The 18,238-nt window shown below is 33.8% G+C and overlaps 1 protein-coding gene across 1 annotated transcript; it reads left to right on the forward strand.

Moving 5' to 3' along the window:
* The first annotated feature begins 9,345 nt into the window (after positions 1 to 9,345).
* On the forward strand, positions 9,346 to 18,238 carry LOC123523681 (uncharacterized). Its single transcript, XM_045301331.2, has 5 exons — positions 9,346 to 9,621; positions 14,127 to 14,263; positions 15,723 to 15,987; positions 17,502 to 17,613; positions 17,912 to 18,238. Exons 1-5 carry the CDS (start codon positions 9,405 to 9,407, stop codon positions 18,177 to 18,179), a joined length of 999 nt encoding a protein of 332 aa, XP_045157266.1. The 5' UTR covers positions 9,346 to 9,404; the 3' UTR covers positions 18,180 to 18,238.

Raw genomic sequence — 18,238 nt, forward strand, 5'->3', positions numbered from 1 at the left:
TGCTCAGGTGAGCTAGAAAAAGTGGAAAACCACAGGTCGCCCAACACGACATAAATGAAAATACTACAGGTTTGATTGAGCATGTTCATAGATTCCCCCCAATCTAAAAGGAAATATAGTAGATTGGTTTTATTTTATAAAATGGTTCATAATCATGATGATGTCGATCTTAAAGAATATCCCGCTCCAATTACAAGACAATCTAGAAATTACCATCACTTGGCTTACCGCAGTTGACCTCTACAAATACCCATTCTTCCCCAGAACTGTGGTAGAGTGGAACATGTTACCATCCTATGTAGTCTGTGCTGAAGCAATCTTCGACTTCAAATCAGCACTAGCTGTATCAATGTTTCAACCATAATTACTATATATACTTGCTTTTATCCTGTTTTAACCCTACTAATATTTCTCTTTTCCTACACAACAACCAATGTATGTACATGTTTCACATTTAGGGCCATGTGGTGTTAGGTTTTGCTCCTTTTTTTAGCACCAACTGTCAGGGAGTACTAGGTGGACTGAGTATCTTGGGAAACTTGATAGTCTATCACTTTTTACCAACCCCCTCCCCCCCCCCCCACCCACTCCCCTCTTCCCAAACACTCACGTATGGCCAAAATGTATCAGTAATTGAACGAGGCCATTATCGTAAAAGAAGAAATGCTGTTCCTTTGCGATAATCTGCTGTCTGGGGATATTCATCACTTTAAGTGAAAGGTCTTGTTTGAGGTGAGATACGTTTTAGTTCCGAATAATTACAGTTCATCTATTGGATTAGACATTGGGTAGACTCGATCAGCTTTTGTCTTTTTTCCTAGGTTTTAGGTTTGGCATTAATTGTTATCTTACTTTTGTATTTTCATTTTTTTCTACTTCCTCTGTTTTCTGTTTAGTTCCAATGCCAGGTTTTGAAAGCAATTATATGCATCATCAACATGGTATATATTATCTTGTCGGTGTTGAAGTTTGTATAGTACCTGATCATTAATGTAAAAAATATTACGGTGAGTACAATACTGCATTAGCGCATTTTTGTAATACCATATGAACCGAACATTGCTAAACAGTTCCTAAATACAAATCAAAGAAGCATTTTAGATAATAGTAACATCAATATACTGATAATATTTTTTTTCGATAAATCCAGACAAAGAAATTAAGGACCACAATGGAAATGAGAGATGATTTCTGTGTTATCCTTTGCGTTATAATGTATATGACATGGCTTTATTTAACATGCATACTTGTTCATTGTTACCTGTATGTTGCTATATATTGTTATATAGTCTATAAGTTGAATATGTACATTGTACACAGAAATCTCTCTCTCAACAAAGTATGTTGCGAATGAATAAACCGACATTTTGGTAGATTAATACGAATTATAAACATGTTATAATACACATTAGAATAATCTGTATGGTTCTCTTACACGCATCGCTAGAGGTAGAATAATCGTTGTAACACCTTAATACGCAAAGATAATCGTTATAACACCTTAATACGCAAAGATCATCTGTTTTGAATAATCTTCCGGTGGTTACTGATATAGTTAAAGCGACTCATTTATAAGATATTTTCTTTTCTTATTTTCAATGTTTTGTTGTTTTATCACGCTTGGTAAACAACAAAGCTACCTCTTGAGGTATATGGTAAATCGCTCTGTCGCAACTTCCGAGCTAGTACATGTCGCCTCCGTGGTCGAGTGGTTAAGGTCGCTGACTTCAAAGCACTTGCCGCTCATCGATGTGGGTTCGAGCCTCACTCGGGGCGTTGAATTCTTCCTGTGAGGAAGCCATCCAGCTGGCTTACGGAAGGTCGGTGGTTCTACCCAGGTGCCCGCTCGTGATGAAATAATGCACGAAGGGGTACCTGGGGTCTTCCTCCACCATCAAAGCTGATATGTCGCCATATGCCCTATAATTGTGTCGGTGCGACATTAAACCAAACAAAATAAATAAATAAATAGTACATGTCGCGTTAAAAGAACGTAAACAAAGGTGAATTTCATCCTACTGTTTGTGTTTTTACAAGCATTGTATCGAATATCAAAACTCGGGGAAAGGTAGGTGATGTAGATTCGATTAAACTTTACAGAGAACTTATAGTTCGCTGATTTATCCTCGATTTGCGATCGCGGCGATGTTTACCAGCAAGCTGATTTAGCGGTGAAAAAGGTCGTTTCGTTACGAAAGCACTTTCATTGTCACATGTTTGCATTTAACTGATATTTAGAAGCAAGCCGAGTAGGTGTGAGATAGTGGTAAGTTATACTAAATGTACAATGTATTGGAAATAACATTTGTACCGAAAATGGTTTGAGAGTATAAATATTCATTTTTTTATTGTTAGAGACAGCTCTGTTGTGAAGGAGATAGTCATGTCGCCGACAGCTCTGTGTCACATTAACAGTTTTGAACAGATTTGAACGTAAACGGAAAGAAGTAGTTAAGTCCAGTTTTGAGATACAATTCAATTATCAAATGTTCATATTTATACAACATTTGTATAATGCATCTTACTTTATATTTTCTTATATTTGTTTACTTTATATTTTCTTATATTTGTTTACTTTATATTTTCTTATATTTGTTTTTGCTTGTTTTGGATTTAGTGCCGTTTAACCAGTGTTAGGCACCTACATTACCCTTTTTTCTGCAAGCAGCTGTCAACTTTTTCATATGTATCATTGTGTCATAGATGGAAGACAAATGATTTCAGTGACACTGTCAGATAATCAGGGAGAACATACGCCTAACCCTGGGATCATAATCAAAGCCCACAATCAATAGATCTGCACTCACTATTGCGCTATTGGGCTATATTTTATTTGGATCTACATGTGCAACTTTTTCTCTAAAAGAAATCAATTCAGTTAAAGAAAATGTACTAAGTGAAATTAGCTTGTGAAAAGCAATTGGCGAGTTTACAGGGTTACCCGTATTTTTTAAGACGCCAACTTTAGTGGCAACGGCTCTGAAACTAGTTTACATTACGTATTACACTTAAATCAAATCTGAATATAATGATACCATAATTACTTTTAGTGCTTTTAGTGGAGGACACAGCCAGTTTGTAAGTAAATACAATATACTTTGTACAAATAACAGAGACGCTGAAACTTCATAATTTTACGAGCACGTTCAAATGCACTTGCGAAACCAAACTCTGAAGTTTTAAACAGTCATACTGATTTAGCAGCTAAATATTATTATTGGCCAACTTTTTGCACAAGCTTATCACGAGTGTGGTAACAACGTAGGCATAAGCAGCCTCAATTGCACATACAATAACTGACAAAGTGACTAAAGTGATCGATTTTCTAAATGTTAGAACTTTCTGTATAATTGAAATTCTAATATTGGTATCTTCATTTCTACCAAGCTATTTTTATTTGAATCAATCAGACGTGCCTCTCTTACAAAAACAGAGATATCTCCTTGGCGACATGACTATCCCCTTCACGACAGAGCTGTCTCTCTCAACAAAAATGTTAATATTTATACTCTCAAACCATTTTCGGTACAAATGTTATTTCCAAATACGTTGTATAACTTACAGCTATCTCACGCCTTCTCGGTTTTCTTCTTGATATCAGTTAAAATGCAAATATGGGACAATTAAAGTGCTTTCATGACGAAACGGCTCATTTCACCGCTAAATCAGCTTGTTGGTAAACATCGCCACGACCAGAAATCGAGAATAAATTAGCGAACTTCAAGTTCTCTGTAAAGTTAATTCAAATGTACATCGTCTACCATTCCCCGATTTTTGATATTCGATACAATGCTTGTAGCAATACAAAAAAAATTGATGACACTCACCTTTGTTGACGTTCTTATATCGCGACATGTACCAGCTCGGAAGTTGCGACAGAGCGAGTTACCGTTTACCTCTGAAAGATGTAGCTCTGTTGTTTACCAGGCGTGTGTATTTTAGGGCGTAAGTACACACGAATCTGTTATAAATTTTATTTTTGAAATAAATTTTAGCATAAACTTATTAGCAATATACCAATGTTTAGCAAAGTAGTAAACCGTTGGAGACGCTTTTAAAATTATGATCAAAAGTGTTTTTATTACATATATCTAACACTTTTATTTTTTTCTTACAAACAATTTGCATAAAATTGTAAATGATTGTATTAACGTTTTCCTCCCCGGCTATAAGCGTGTAGCTTTCAGACATTTCTGTAATAGTATTATATTTGCATAATATATTTCGTGAACAGCTGTTCCAGCCCTTTATACTTAAAACGAAATTATCTCATTTTATATTCATGTAATATTAATATCTCTTACAACTTAGATATTTTGAAGATTTATATGCAGATGTCTTTAATCTTCTTATATATCAATCCGTCTTAAATTCATATAATCTTCTTACTCAGCAGCATTGTTTGCCATGCTTAACATATTTTAGCGATCACCTTAACAGTAGTTCTTGTTGAACATATCATTTCTGGTTTTTGCATTCACCACCAAAAGCTTCAGCCACTGACATGCTACATGCTTCAGCTTTCAGCATGTTTCTGAAATTGAAATTGTGTAACAAATTTCAGTATAGTCACATCACGTAATCAAGTTTAAACTTTAATACGAGTGTGGAGGCGAAAGAATTTGAGAGATATCATAGCAATAAAGAAATTAGTTCCCTCGGTTACGTACCTGAAATTGTGTTATTAATTTTTTGAGAAGGATAGAATTTAAATAAATTGTGAACCAATTTATCCTTTTTTAGAAACTTTTTGAAACTTTAACAAGTTTTTAAAGGTTTGACCTCGTGTTAAAGGTCGTCAATCAGCTTTTTATCATGTAACAAATTTGTTCCAAACTTTATAATGTAATCATTTACAATTATTGATGCTCACTTGGCGCTTTAGGCATGACATATGTCCACTGGCAGTGTTTTTATTATTATTTTATTTTTCAATTTGGTTGCCCAACCAAGATGGAGTCATTTAAGCATAAATATAAATTTGATAAACGTATTTTACCTAAGTCATGATGTAAATATAAGACTTATTGTATTATATTTGTTCAATATTTGCATTAACAACTATATATTTAGTTGAAATTCATTAGAAATACAGGTCTGCAAAATTATTAATACCTCTCTTTTCCTTTCTTGTTGCGCAACCAAGATAGATTTTAATAAATGAATTCAGAAGTCAAACACAGTTTTAAAGCTTGTGTTTTGGTTCAGAATGTTGTAATAGATCTATACCGATATCAATCAAATGTAAATATAAAACTAGTAGTTACATTGAAATAAGAGAAAATACACAGCGTTTAAATAATTCCATAATAAAGAGGGTTAATGACAAAATTTTATCAAAGTTAATAAAATATACATTTATAACAGGGATCTCACATTATGTAATGGGTCTTTTTGTTCCTTCAATACAGATTTATCATAATTTGGTTCCTAAAACAGACACACGTTTGCCAATCACAAATGAGATATTGCATAACTTAAAACGGTCACTGGACGTCATTTACAATTCGCTATTCCTACGTTTACTGCTTACGGCTAAGTATTTAATGGCCTTTCATGCTTTCCTTCGAGTTTGTGAATTTACTTCTTCCTCTCCTGACTCGTAAACTATAGGAGTACGACAGGTAACATTCAATCGTTTCCATTGCGAACTAAATAGCTTTTACTTGGTTTTGATATACTATAGATATAGTCGAGGCAAGACACATAAACTGCATATACCATGTTGTCACCAAGAATTAGATATGTACCCGGTACATACACTGTACTCGTATTTTACATTACGTATCCCTCCTCCCTCCACCTGGCCTACTATGTTCGTTTTTTGATAACAATCCAGTGACAAAATCTGTTTTTCGTACCAAGCTTCAAATGTCACTCACTTTGGCAGGTTGTAGTACATGTACTGGCTTTTAAACATGTTGGTGTGGCATCGCTAACAGCTTTCTCTGGAGTTCCAGAAGAAAAAAATAAATCTTTTGCAATATATAGCAAACAGGTTAGATCCCCACCATTGATAGTGCATATAAAATGTTGATATTTGTCTTTTCTTGATAAAACTAGTCACCTATCACATGTTATGCATGATGTTGTAACAGAACCATGTAATGTTTATTGTGTTTTCAAATTCGTCACTTAGATATTAAATGGCAGATTGCAATCAAAGATATTGTGTTGGTTTTTGATTTACTACACTATCAAACAGAACTCATAAAGTGAGTGTAGGATATATACCTTGGTTAATTGTAGCTAAAGTGAAAACTTTCGTAAAATGTTGCTTAAGTGTGATTGACTACCTTTAAGTTTTAGGAGGCCCAATTTTTAAACATTTTTATGTTCTTTATATCCAGATGAGAGCCAAATAACTGCAAACCATTTTGTTCAGAATATCTCGTTTTAAAGAAGTATATCTCTGGTACATAAGTTGCCGAAATAGCAAGTTATCTAATGAACGCATGGACAACTTCCACTCAATAATAGTACATGTCATGAGGTATTCAACTTACATTTGAATACTTATCGCAGCAAGTATTAGATTTGAGGTATGGTACAAAATAAATAATTTTGCAACGCTTAGACCATGGAAAATATGTATACTCTAACCAAAACCATAACTCTTGCGGCAAAAGAATCAAGCTTAAGGCTGAACACCACTAAATCAGTCTGTTTTTTATTTTATATAAAAATCCACTTTTTCAAACATATCAGATTTTCAGAGATTTATATTCCCACAAAGAATTATATCCCTAATATAGAAAAAGAAAAAGGGAGTTAACTTTTATTCAAGAATGCTATGCTTCATTTAAAAACAACCCAGTGTCTCTATTCGAGACAAGGGGAATTTTTACTCTGCCATTTTTAACTAGAATGCGATAAGAACATACCGAATTAGATAAAATTCTAACTGAAATACATACTGAAATATAGTAGAGTAAAGGAACAAACTATGCTTTTGAGAATGGTCACGAGGAAAGGAAGAAAGATTAGTATTTATATTTGGACGACATGTGACTAGACCTGCGTAGATTTACATTGCATTTGATCTGGTAGTGATCAGTCTCACGAGCTTCCGTTTCTAACGATCGTTGTCATCGTTTCTGAAATAGTCAAAAAACCTTTGCCAATATGTTCCACCTAAGTAGAACATAGCATTGCAAAAACTAAAAAAGGTTTTTCCATATCCGAGTGCACATGCTCCTGTTCAGCCTGCAGTAACTTACCCTTTTCTGATATGTACAATGTTGAGCTGATGAACCCTCCATTTTAAGGCTATTCTCCCTAATTTTAGAACGCAATAAGGTTAACGTTTCAAAAGATTGTTTTTGTTTTGCTGGCAGTTCTCGTATGTCGGTAAACTGACATTTGGGATCATAAGAGTGGTTAAGGCATTAACAGCAGGTGTTCTAGTTGTAGGTCGATTTAAGAACATTTCCAAACTTCAATCAATAATATTTCTATTGCACCGCAACCCAATATCATGACGAATTTGTGGTAATCAGCTCAAAGAAATAGAAATCCATCTTTATGACGAAAACAGCTCATTTATTACTTTTATGCCCTTATATAATAGGGTAATCATTAAAATCCCAAGGGCTTAGTCAGATTAAAGAACGCTTTACTCTGGAATATGGACAATGTCAAACCTCTTAGACGTGTTTTATATTTTTACTGCTGCAAGTTCATTGACGATGATTTGTAGTATGACAAGAAGTTTTTTTTCAGTTTTCAGACTGTCCAAGAGGCGCCAGTGATACAGACTGTCCGCGTTGACAGAACTTGTCAATTAGTGGTAACGATTTAGTCGTGAAATAGTTTTGAGACGCATGAATCATACCACTGACATATAGATGGTATGTTTTGATATGAAACAAAGTCACTTATACAGCCAGCAATGTGTTACCATATAAACCACATATGTGACAGAACGAAATATGTTTCTTATAAGACTGGTTGTCTATATTTTCGAATAGTTCTCAAGGGGTTTCAAAAAAGTTTCGATACGGAGGTCAGTACACTTACCTAAAGTCAACAATCTGTCTGACCTTTAAATCTTTACCTTTAGCGACTGTAACCGTTTCTTTGTTAAAGAACAGAATTAAAGGGAAAAAAGCAGAAATACTGACAATGGAAGTCCACCAGATACTCATAATAAAACAACATATACAACTTTTTCATAGAACAGAACATAACTGGACTGGAATTTAATTTAGACTTGAACATTATGCAGCATTACAGCATTACAATCTAATTCAAAGTCAACAATTATTACTACATGCACTATATCAAATAAAACTTACATATTTTAACCTCAGTAAACAACAGAAAAAGGCTTAATGTTAGTATGTGTTCTGTACAGAAATTTTACCTACACATCTTATAACATAGTAGAAGATATAAATCATATTTAATTTGTACATTACCGACACGGATTCAGTGAAAGTTACAGTCATACATAATCTGTTTGACAATATTGATATGTACGTAAATTTTATCCAAAAAAAAAAAAAGAAAAAAAACATCGGTAATTATCTAAAATAATAAATTTATCTCCACATATGAACAGAATTACCTTTCACAAGGAATGTCAAAATATTAGGAATAATAGAAATCTGTAGGCTAAAAATGAAAACAAATTTAGAAATTTCACTTTTTCTGTAACAACGTTATGTGCGACTAAGGTGCGTTTAAATATTGAAGTTAAATAGTTCACTATATTTTAAGCCAATGTATAAAGAAAATGGCCTCTCATACCCACGTGGCGATGGATTCCATCAGGAATGAGGTGTCGAGAGTGATTAATATAACTTGTAGAATTTGTTTCACAATCGACCTAAAATAAATCAGTATGAACTAAAATAAAATGAGCTCGATATTTCAGTGATAGTAAAATTGCATTCGCTACTTCCATGCCAAAATATGAGCTCAAGTTGTCGAAAAGCACAATTTTGCTGAATTCTCGCAAAGAAAAGCTGTCAAATGTAGACTTTAATGAAACCTATTAAAGGTACAAAATAAACAATTTTATTGTATGGTCAAATAGAATGAATTAGAGTTCCATGTGCTCAAGTTTTAAAAACTTGGCAAAATGCCAATGATTATGCATGATTATAGTTGACTCAAATTTCAGATTTCTTTTTTTTTTTCAATCTGTTACCAACTTGGGTGTAATCACCGGTTTGGTGTAATCACTATTATAGTCCTGTTCTATGCGCGTGTTAAATTTTATGTTTCTCGATAAAAGTGTAAGATGATTATCCTGGAACTTTTTAACTTTCCCCCGCAAAACATCATTGATTTTATATTACACATATATACACACATATATATATATATGGTCGCTGGGAATCTAGCACAACAGAAGAGAGAAAAATACCGGTATTCCTTCCTTCACTGTAAATATAATCATGGCAAAGCAGGCTTACCTTCTTTGCCTTGCTGTTGTTTTAGTGATTACAAACCTTGCTGAATGTGGTCGTCGTGTAACGACAAAAAAGCTATTAGCAGAGCTTCAAAGGATTAATGAAACACTTTGTGAAAAGCTCAATGATGCAAATGAAAATATAAGGGCACTCCGGGAGAAGAAAATTGATTTTCCAACTTGTCCAGTTCCTTGTCAACCTGGTAAGTATATGTTTGTACTTACATGCTTATATTTAAAAGTATGGCTTGTATGCACACGCAGCGGTAAGTTGGATGACTTTTATTGAGATACAAAATAAAGCCGGGGTAGGATCAAAATACATGTTCAGGTGTCCATGTGCAAATTCCACATTGCAAGACAGATAGGGTATTCACATGTACCTTAACCAGTAAACGTTTGATATGAATCCTATCATTCCAGATAAATATCTTTCAAATTTAACTTCCGGGTTCATGGTTTACGGATAAGAAATAATACAATCCAATGAAGAAAACGAGTGCTAACTTTTTCGTCCAGAAAGTAATTTCTATCTAACCTGGCCTTTCTGGAACGCTGAAATATGGTCATAAATTAAACCTTAACGATAGCGTGGGATTCATTCACCGCGCCCACTGGCTGATGGCTTTTTGTGAGTACAATGTATGTCGTAAATGACGATTTTTTTACTTTCGAGTTGCAAAATTTCAAAATTTATTTTTGATGTCTGATCTGGCCCATAATAATGGCATCAGATTTGACAACACAAACGAGAAAAATCAGAAGCAGGAAAAAATCAAAGAGCAGAAAAGAAAGTGATTTGTGTCAGACATCACGTGGAAAATTCCTTTCGTTTTCAGTTTGATAAATGCGGCAGAAAGGTTACTTTTCCGATTGTAATGATTTTATATTTTTAAATATTAATTTATTTTATTTAAGGCATTGTTATTTGCCAGATTTATTTCATAGGACAGAGGGTTATAGGCATTTTATTCCAACCGAAATTCTGGATACTGCTTTGTACATGCATGTAAAGTTAATGTATGCTAATTTTTAAACCCACTTTGTTGTGTTACTTTTATTGGTATGTATAACTACTAATGTATAAACATTTGTTAAGTATTGTTGTGCATTTGTATTTTGAAACCATTTGTTAAGGATTGTTGTATGTTGTGCATCGTGTTGATAATATGTCATTGTCTCTATGTATTCTGTTTGTAACTGACGTTGCAACTTCTTAAAGATTCAAGACTCCGTTAATGTAGGCATGTCTTTCGATAATCAACACCAAACGTATTAGACAGACAGTACATACGTCTGGAACAAACATCAATAAACAGTGTCTAGTATTTTTAGTTTTAATGTGGCCTGTTTTAAAACACCGAGTGTGTTCAGAACTTACTTTCGTTGATCGTTTGATCGTCATGAAAAGGTTTGTGTTTAATGTTTGAAATGCAGAATTATAGTCATACTTTTTACAAATGTCACCTAACAATAAGGCAAAAACTGACCTTTAAACTAAGGTGACTTGCATTTTAATGTATCCTTGCTCTATTATCATAATGTATGTTTCTTATAGGCTGACCATTAGCAATATCAGAACTATGCATTGAAAAACTTGTTTGCGATTCATCTTAATATGAAACCTCCCAACAAAACATGATACCATGCAGCTCAATGTGAAGCCGTTTAACACAACACGAGTACGTGCATTGAAAAATGAAATGATTTATTACAACTTGACGCCGTCAAATGCATATTTTCTTTCTGTAACCGATAGAAATAACAATTACAAAATTAACAAGTTTGTCAGTCAGTTTCCTGTACTTCAAACAAAAATTAACTGTATCTCCACAAGTATCTGGTACGCTCGCTCGTTCACAAATCCACTTACAGGTCGTATGAAATCCAAGAAACTGACTTTCCAACTGAAATGAAATACTGTTTAAAAATGACATAAGATCCCCCCGCCCCACCCCTACACACACACCCTACCCCCACACACACCAAAAAAGCAAAAACAAACAAACGTTGCAGTTTACAGTGAAGTAAATGTAATTTAGACATACACTCTCAAAACATAAACATGTTAACATATGTTTTATTTCTATTGCTGAGTCTGTTTCACAAAGAATACTTCTGACCAAGCTTAAACTAAGAAGAAAGATGTTTCACGAAAATAAGGTCCCCTTTTGATATTCAGATAAATCGCGGGAACAGTGTAAAATTAAATGTTAGAATTTTACCACAAGGTCAGTTTTAGGACAATTTTTAAGATATCCATATGTAAAACTTATCCAGAATCTATATAAATAGCAGGGCGAACTTTTACAATGCATGTACTCGTGTTTCGTAAAACGGCTTCACATTTGGCTGCATGGCATCAAATTTTGATTTTCCGCGCCAAATCACACAACACGATTTCAGTATGCATTAGACAGCACCAGTCTTTAATGAATCGTTTCATTTTACACTGCACGAACTCATGTTGCGTTAAACGTCTTCAAATTGGACTGCATGGCATCAAGTTTTTTATACATCGCTCTTAATTAATTACACAAAGCGGTTTCAATATGCATTAGACGGCGTCAAGTTGTAATAAATCATTTCATTTTTCACTGTACGTACTCATGTTGTGTTAAACGGCTTCACATTGAGCTGCATGGTATCATGTTTTGTTAGATGATTTCATATTAAGATGCATCGCAACAAGTTTTTCAATGCATCGTTCCATGTCAAAATGGATGGAATGAAGTTTTGCATTAAATGGTTTCAAATAGAATGCGTTAAATGCAAATTTATTGGACGTGGTGGAGTTTTAGACTAGACGGCGTTGAAATGCTGTGCACTTGCTGATTTGTTTATGAATGGATTGTATATTTACTAATTTTAGCGGTAACCGCCGCCCATAGGTTAACATGTTGGAAGTCGATTGAACCGATAGACAAGTTGATAGACATTTGATGGAACTGAGAGACTTTGACATTTTTCTTGAAATGAAATTACATTTGTAAACAGTTTAGTCCAAATAGTCACATTATTATTATATGACGATTCAATCACTTTTTACTTTGATGTTTGACTGACACATGCATGATTTCTTCAGATTTCCTCAAACATATTTTGAGATTTAACGCGGAATGTTTCACTTGTCTGTAACACCCAGCAATTTTTACAGTATTCTACAGTAAATATGAAGTAATTATTATTTCAAGCTTTTAAAGTAAGTATTTATCATCATTTTATTGATTTAACTTTTACTGTAATGTATATTATCGGCTGTTTTTAGATAGATTCTGGTCTAAAGTTGAGTGAGCGCCAATTTTTTATGTCTTTCGCTCGCTTCATTCTGAAAGACATAAGTTTTTCGCCTTATATCTGACCTTAACACGCCCAGATAGGTTTGTTATAATCCATGATAGCATCCATTTGTTTCATGATAGATAAATTTCATTTATTTACATTTATGTTTTTTATCATAAATGATTTTCTAATTGAGAAATGTCTTTCAAGAAACCGGCATTCTAATTGCCAGAGATGCTGACTTGTAAACGGCTCATTTCATCGGTCGACATTTTTAGATCGCATTATTCCATTGGTGTTAGGCTTTCTTGCCACACTTATTGTCTAATTTGTGTGGACCACGAGAAAACACCTTAACATTCACGCCTACGTAATTGGGTAATAAGCTAAAACTTCTCTTTGCAAACTGGTACGCGACTAGTAAAGCTTAGTCGAACGATATTGTTTGCCTTATAACTTTATTATTACCGTTTCAAATGATATTGACAGTTCTCTTTTTAAAAGTAACACAAATCTGATAACTGTAGATACTTGGAAGTTGAAACTCGTTTTAAGTCAGAATCATCAATTTTTGATGTATTGTTATGGACTACTGAAAACAGAAAGAAAGTTAATCTAGTGGACCATATTGTAAATTGGCTCTGCCAAATATGTCATCCACTATAAATAAAGTCGTTACTTACTTACTTACTTACTAATCTATAATTTTTGACAATTTATTGCTCATTACCTTCTGTGTTGACTTTAGTTCCTCCCGCGGTCCATAGCTGACTTAGCATCTACGGGTGTTACAGTCTTGTAATAAAATTCAGATTTAGCAATGATTTGTTTTAGATGACCACTTATAAAAATATCAAGTTTTATCATTTAAAACTTGTATCATATTAAGCGCGTAATTTTTATTACATTTACGCGTGTGCATAAATGGAATAAATTCTTTTCTAAATCAAAAAGTGTATGTTAAAATTATTAATGTTATTAAATGATTAAGACTAACGTACCTGTATCAAGATTTGAATGTAATGAAAAAAATGACAGAAAGCATCAAATAGTTACAAAAATAATTACTTTAGGTCAAAAATATACATGTTACAATTTTCTTGGGGAATAAGGAATATACTTATAATGATATTTTCAAGTCCCCCACACCTCCACTTTAAAATACACCAAGGGATATTGTGAGCCAAATTAGTTAGAAGTTTCCCTAGGTAAGCAATCTCCGGGGGATTTAGGTATACATGTCTGAAAATTCATGAAGTTAGTTGGGGTTCGGGTGACAGTTTTTTTTTTTATTTTATTTTATTCTTACACTTTGAGAAAACTCGATAACGTTCATAGTTCATAACATTTCTACAGTTCAAGTCATTCAAATTTGATATATGCATTAACTGAAACAAACTTCAGTTTTTCCAGTTTCATGTTTCAGGTTGTCAGACTGGAGAGATGTGTATTAACCTGGATCAGACCGGTGCTATCGTCGGAAGTTTAGCCGGCGTTGATGTGTTCTCTGAAATGACGCCGCTTATGGATGGAAAGCCATGCAGCAGACAAATTGTTTTAAAAGTAAGATCACTTACAGGGTTGAAGGGAGGGTTGAAGTACATGTTTGGAAGGAAATAAACTTGCTTTGACGTAGCACATTAATATTTTATCCCCGGGATTTTAATGGGCGTGCTAACACATCTGTCTAGTTTATACAGAGCTTTGCATTTTATTGTTGCACCTGTAGAATCGACAGACGGTAACATGTTGGCATTTTAATATTGTAAACTGACCGGATATGACTTTTTCACAATAGTTTGTTTATCATTAGTTTATACTACTAGTCATTTGTTTTAGCTCGATTGTGATGAAAGCTACTCTTGATACTGTTTCCTGGACAGAAACCAGTACTGGTGTCATATGAGAAGGCGTGGTCGTAACTCCAGCACGACCCCTGGATTAAGCGGTCGGCACCATAACTGCTAGACCACCGCTCCTTAAATTTCGTTGGTCCTGAAAGAACATGTTCAGGAGCGGGACACAAAACAGAATTTGATAAATTCATTGATGCAGTAACTAGTCCTGCGTAATTATTCTAGTTAACTTGACTAGCTGCCTTTACAGCAGGGAAAGTTGACACTTGACTGCACGAACATTCGAGTTAAACATCTACGATACATTACAGGTTGCGAACTATTTAAGGAATATGAACACTAGAAAGTATTCCATGGCTGTCCTATTATTTGGTCGGTACTTTTCGCTCTTGAATAGTCTTATTTTTTACGCATTCTTATTGTACGGGTTGCTTTTGAAAACTAAAACGTCTCTGACTGAGAATGACCGTATTAAGCTCAAGTTTACATGGAAGTCTGAAATCATAATTGCTTATCTATAGGATACATAAGAAATGCGACATGGTTCCATTGAATGCACAATCGTTTACATTTTTTTATTTAATCATTTGATCTTCTAGAAATAGTTAGTACGCAACAAAGTCACCGTCTTAACTTCTGAAATAGGTAAAAGTAATGAATTTATGATTTAGTATTTTAATATTTCAGCCAACTCAAATTACGCGAACTCAATTGTAATTTTTTTCTTGACGAAAAAGCCCGATATCATAAATGCATACCTATGTGACACATAAACCATGCAAAATACACAAACGTTTACATAGTAGTATGTTTTCATTTGACCTGTATGCAGAGTAAAATTTTAGAAATATCCCTAACTTCTGATATAAGCAGGAGTATTGAAGCTATAATTTAGTATCTGTGTTGGGTTTTTTTCAGTCAACTTCAGTCAGGCGAACTCAAATAAAACTTTTCTTTCTTTAAGACAGAAGGATATTAACATCACTTTGCATGTTTTCACTATGGCAGAAAATGCAATATTGCGAATACAACGAAATCAATAATGCTCCCGCCTATTTCAAAGTATTTAGAAGCTATAATTCCTAATTGTTTATTTCCTAGTGAGCTACATATTAAATAAAATATCGCTAACTATAGATGTAACGTATCAAATTATCTGTCATCAGGTTCATTTCCGGAAGGATTTGCCACTCCAAGAACCTGAAGAGAAGGATTTGCCTCTTCGAGAGAAAGAGAAGATTGCGCCAATGCTAAAGGAGGATCTGACACTTAAAGAGAAGGTTTCGACACTTCAAGAGGATTGTCCCGATGAAAAGAGTTTAACAAAATTGCCTCTGCAACGTATGTTGAAAGTACAGATGTACCTATCAAACGGCGAAAGAAGCGGAACTATGTTTAACATAGGGGATAGCCGTACCAACAATGGCTTTGGTACGACGAGCACTTATTTGATCTGTTGATGAATACACAAAAAAGAACATGTTCTTTGATCAATCTGCATTGTGTCTGTAGAGAACAAAATATTTTTGTATGGTATTACAATGAAACTCTCTAGGCCATCGAATTTCTTCAGCATTTTATCTCAAAATAAAAAATATCTCAGTTTGCCAAAGGTTTGAAATTTTGTGAATTATGGTTATCAACGTTATTAACATATATTATGTTGTAGTACTTTAAGAATAACATTTCAGACATTTAAAAGCTAGACCTTTTACTTACGATAGATATGGCTGCATTTAAAATATATTTTTTTCAATTGTACAAAAGGAAAAACTGGATTCAGAGTGGAAAAGATGCTAATCATTGACGATTTGTATTATCTAAATCACAGAGTTTGAGCGTTTGAAGGTTACGTAGTGATATGATTAAAATCACAGATTTTGAGCATTAGATTGTTTCATCGTGATATATTTGCGGCATTAGAATGTAACATCGTGATATATCTTAAAATCATAGATTTCGAGCATTAGAATGTTACCTAGTTCTATTATTTAAATCACAGATTGGGAGCATTAGAATGTTACCTAGTTCTATTATTTAAATCACAGATTGGGAGCATTAGAATGTTACCTAGTTCTATTATTTAAATCACAGATTGGGAGCATTAGAATGTTACCTAGTTCTATTATTTAAATCACAGATTGGGAGCATTAGATTGTTATCTAGTGATATTATTTAACCACAGATTTCGAGCATTAGAATGTTACGTAGTCATATTATCTAAATCACAGTTATATCATTGTTAGATTTGATATCCTTTACACAACAAAAATTCAAGCTCCGTATTTTTTGTACTTAACAACGGTTAACCCGCGGACCAATAGGATTATGACGTCAATTTTGACGACAAATTGCCACATGACGTCCGGTTCACTACTAATCGAATAAAAGAAATCCAGGGTAAATGTCATCAGAACGTTTCGATGAACATGTAAGACTGAAACAGTCAGTGCCTACTTGTGGTTAATCGTCTCACTTAAAACGGTTTATCGTTCAGATGCTTGTACAATGTATATTGAACCATCCGCCCGGGCTAACGCTATTGTAGTTCGATTCCTGGTCATCACATCTGAACTCTATGCCGAGATAAATTAGATGACAAACCACTCAAAGTCCTTGATTTTTCTTAATTATAAGGCGTTAGTATGTTACGTAGTGATATCATCTAAATCACAGATATAGCGCGTTAGAAAGTTGCGTTGGGATATTATCCAAATCACAAATTCCGAGCGTTTGAATGTTACGTAGTTACATTATTCAAATAACAGATTTCGAGCATTAGAATAAATATTATATCGTGATATTGTTTAAATCATAGATTTAAAGTATTAGAATGCAAAGTAGTGATATTATCTAAACAGTTTTTGAGCATTAGAAGGTTACATTTACGTTTTTACCATATTCTTGCTACTTGAATTACTTAACAAAATTTCGTTTAATTCAAGCTGGAGACAGTGGCACTCAAACGTTTGATGCAGAAATACAAGGATTATCACAGACAACAAAGAATATTCACGTGTATGGGCATGACAACTGTAATTCAGCGCTACTGTATAAGTAAGATTATAGTAACTGTCATGAAAAAATGCCTGTTAGTGAAGCATTTTCTAGATCTTTGGATAATATGTTAGTGTTCCCTGTTAAATAATCTTGATAGCTTGAGTTCATCTCATCGATTTTTGAAAAAGTATGAAGTCAGTTTGGAACAAAAACTTACAATTCATTGAATAATTGCAAAATACACTATTTAGTATATATATTTTTTATAGAAAAATGTTCTAATGATTTTATGCACACGCTATGTACATTGTAGAAATGCATTTCAATTTAAAAACAATGTTTTCATTTTTTTCAGTCACATTGGTGCCCTTGATTATCCAGTAAGCGTTGTGAACTTCTGGATAAAGAACCAGTACCTGAAGGTTTCAAATGACTACGACGGACTTATTCAGTCCACCTGTGATTCTTGCCTGTTTGCTCTACAGGGCCAAACTGATGCAGAAGGCCCAGAAAACGAAGACATTTATATCGGAGCAAACAGAGTCGTTCTTGGTGGGAACAATAGAACAGGTGTTGGACTGTGTTACATGAAATTACGTTGGGTGAATGGACCATTTCAGTAAAGAATTAATAATTTTATGTAACCGATTGACTCCTTATGAAAATTGATCATTTAAAAAGA

The sequence above is a fragment of the Mercenaria mercenaria genome, chromosome 3, assembly GCF_021730395.1.
Source record: "Mercenaria mercenaria strain notata chromosome 3, MADL_Memer_1, whole genome shotgun sequence".
Taxonomy (NCBI): Eukaryota; Metazoa; Mollusca; class Bivalvia; order Venerida; family Veneridae; genus Mercenaria; species Mercenaria mercenaria.

Bases quoted from the DNA above. Each gene is read 5' to 3' on its own strand.
- LOC123523681 (XM_045301331.2), top strand. From the start codon at position 9,405: ATGGCAAAGCAGGCTTACCTTCTTTGCCTTGCTGTTGTTTTAGTGATT. The intron at 14,264-15,722 runs GTAAGATCACTT...ATCTGTCATCAG, and splicing joins GCAGACAAATTGTTTTAAAA to GTTCATTTCCGGAAGGATTT. The intron at 17,614-17,911 runs GTAAGATTATAG...CATTTTTTTCAG, and splicing joins AATTCAGCGCTACTGTATAA to TCACATTGGTGCCCTTGATT.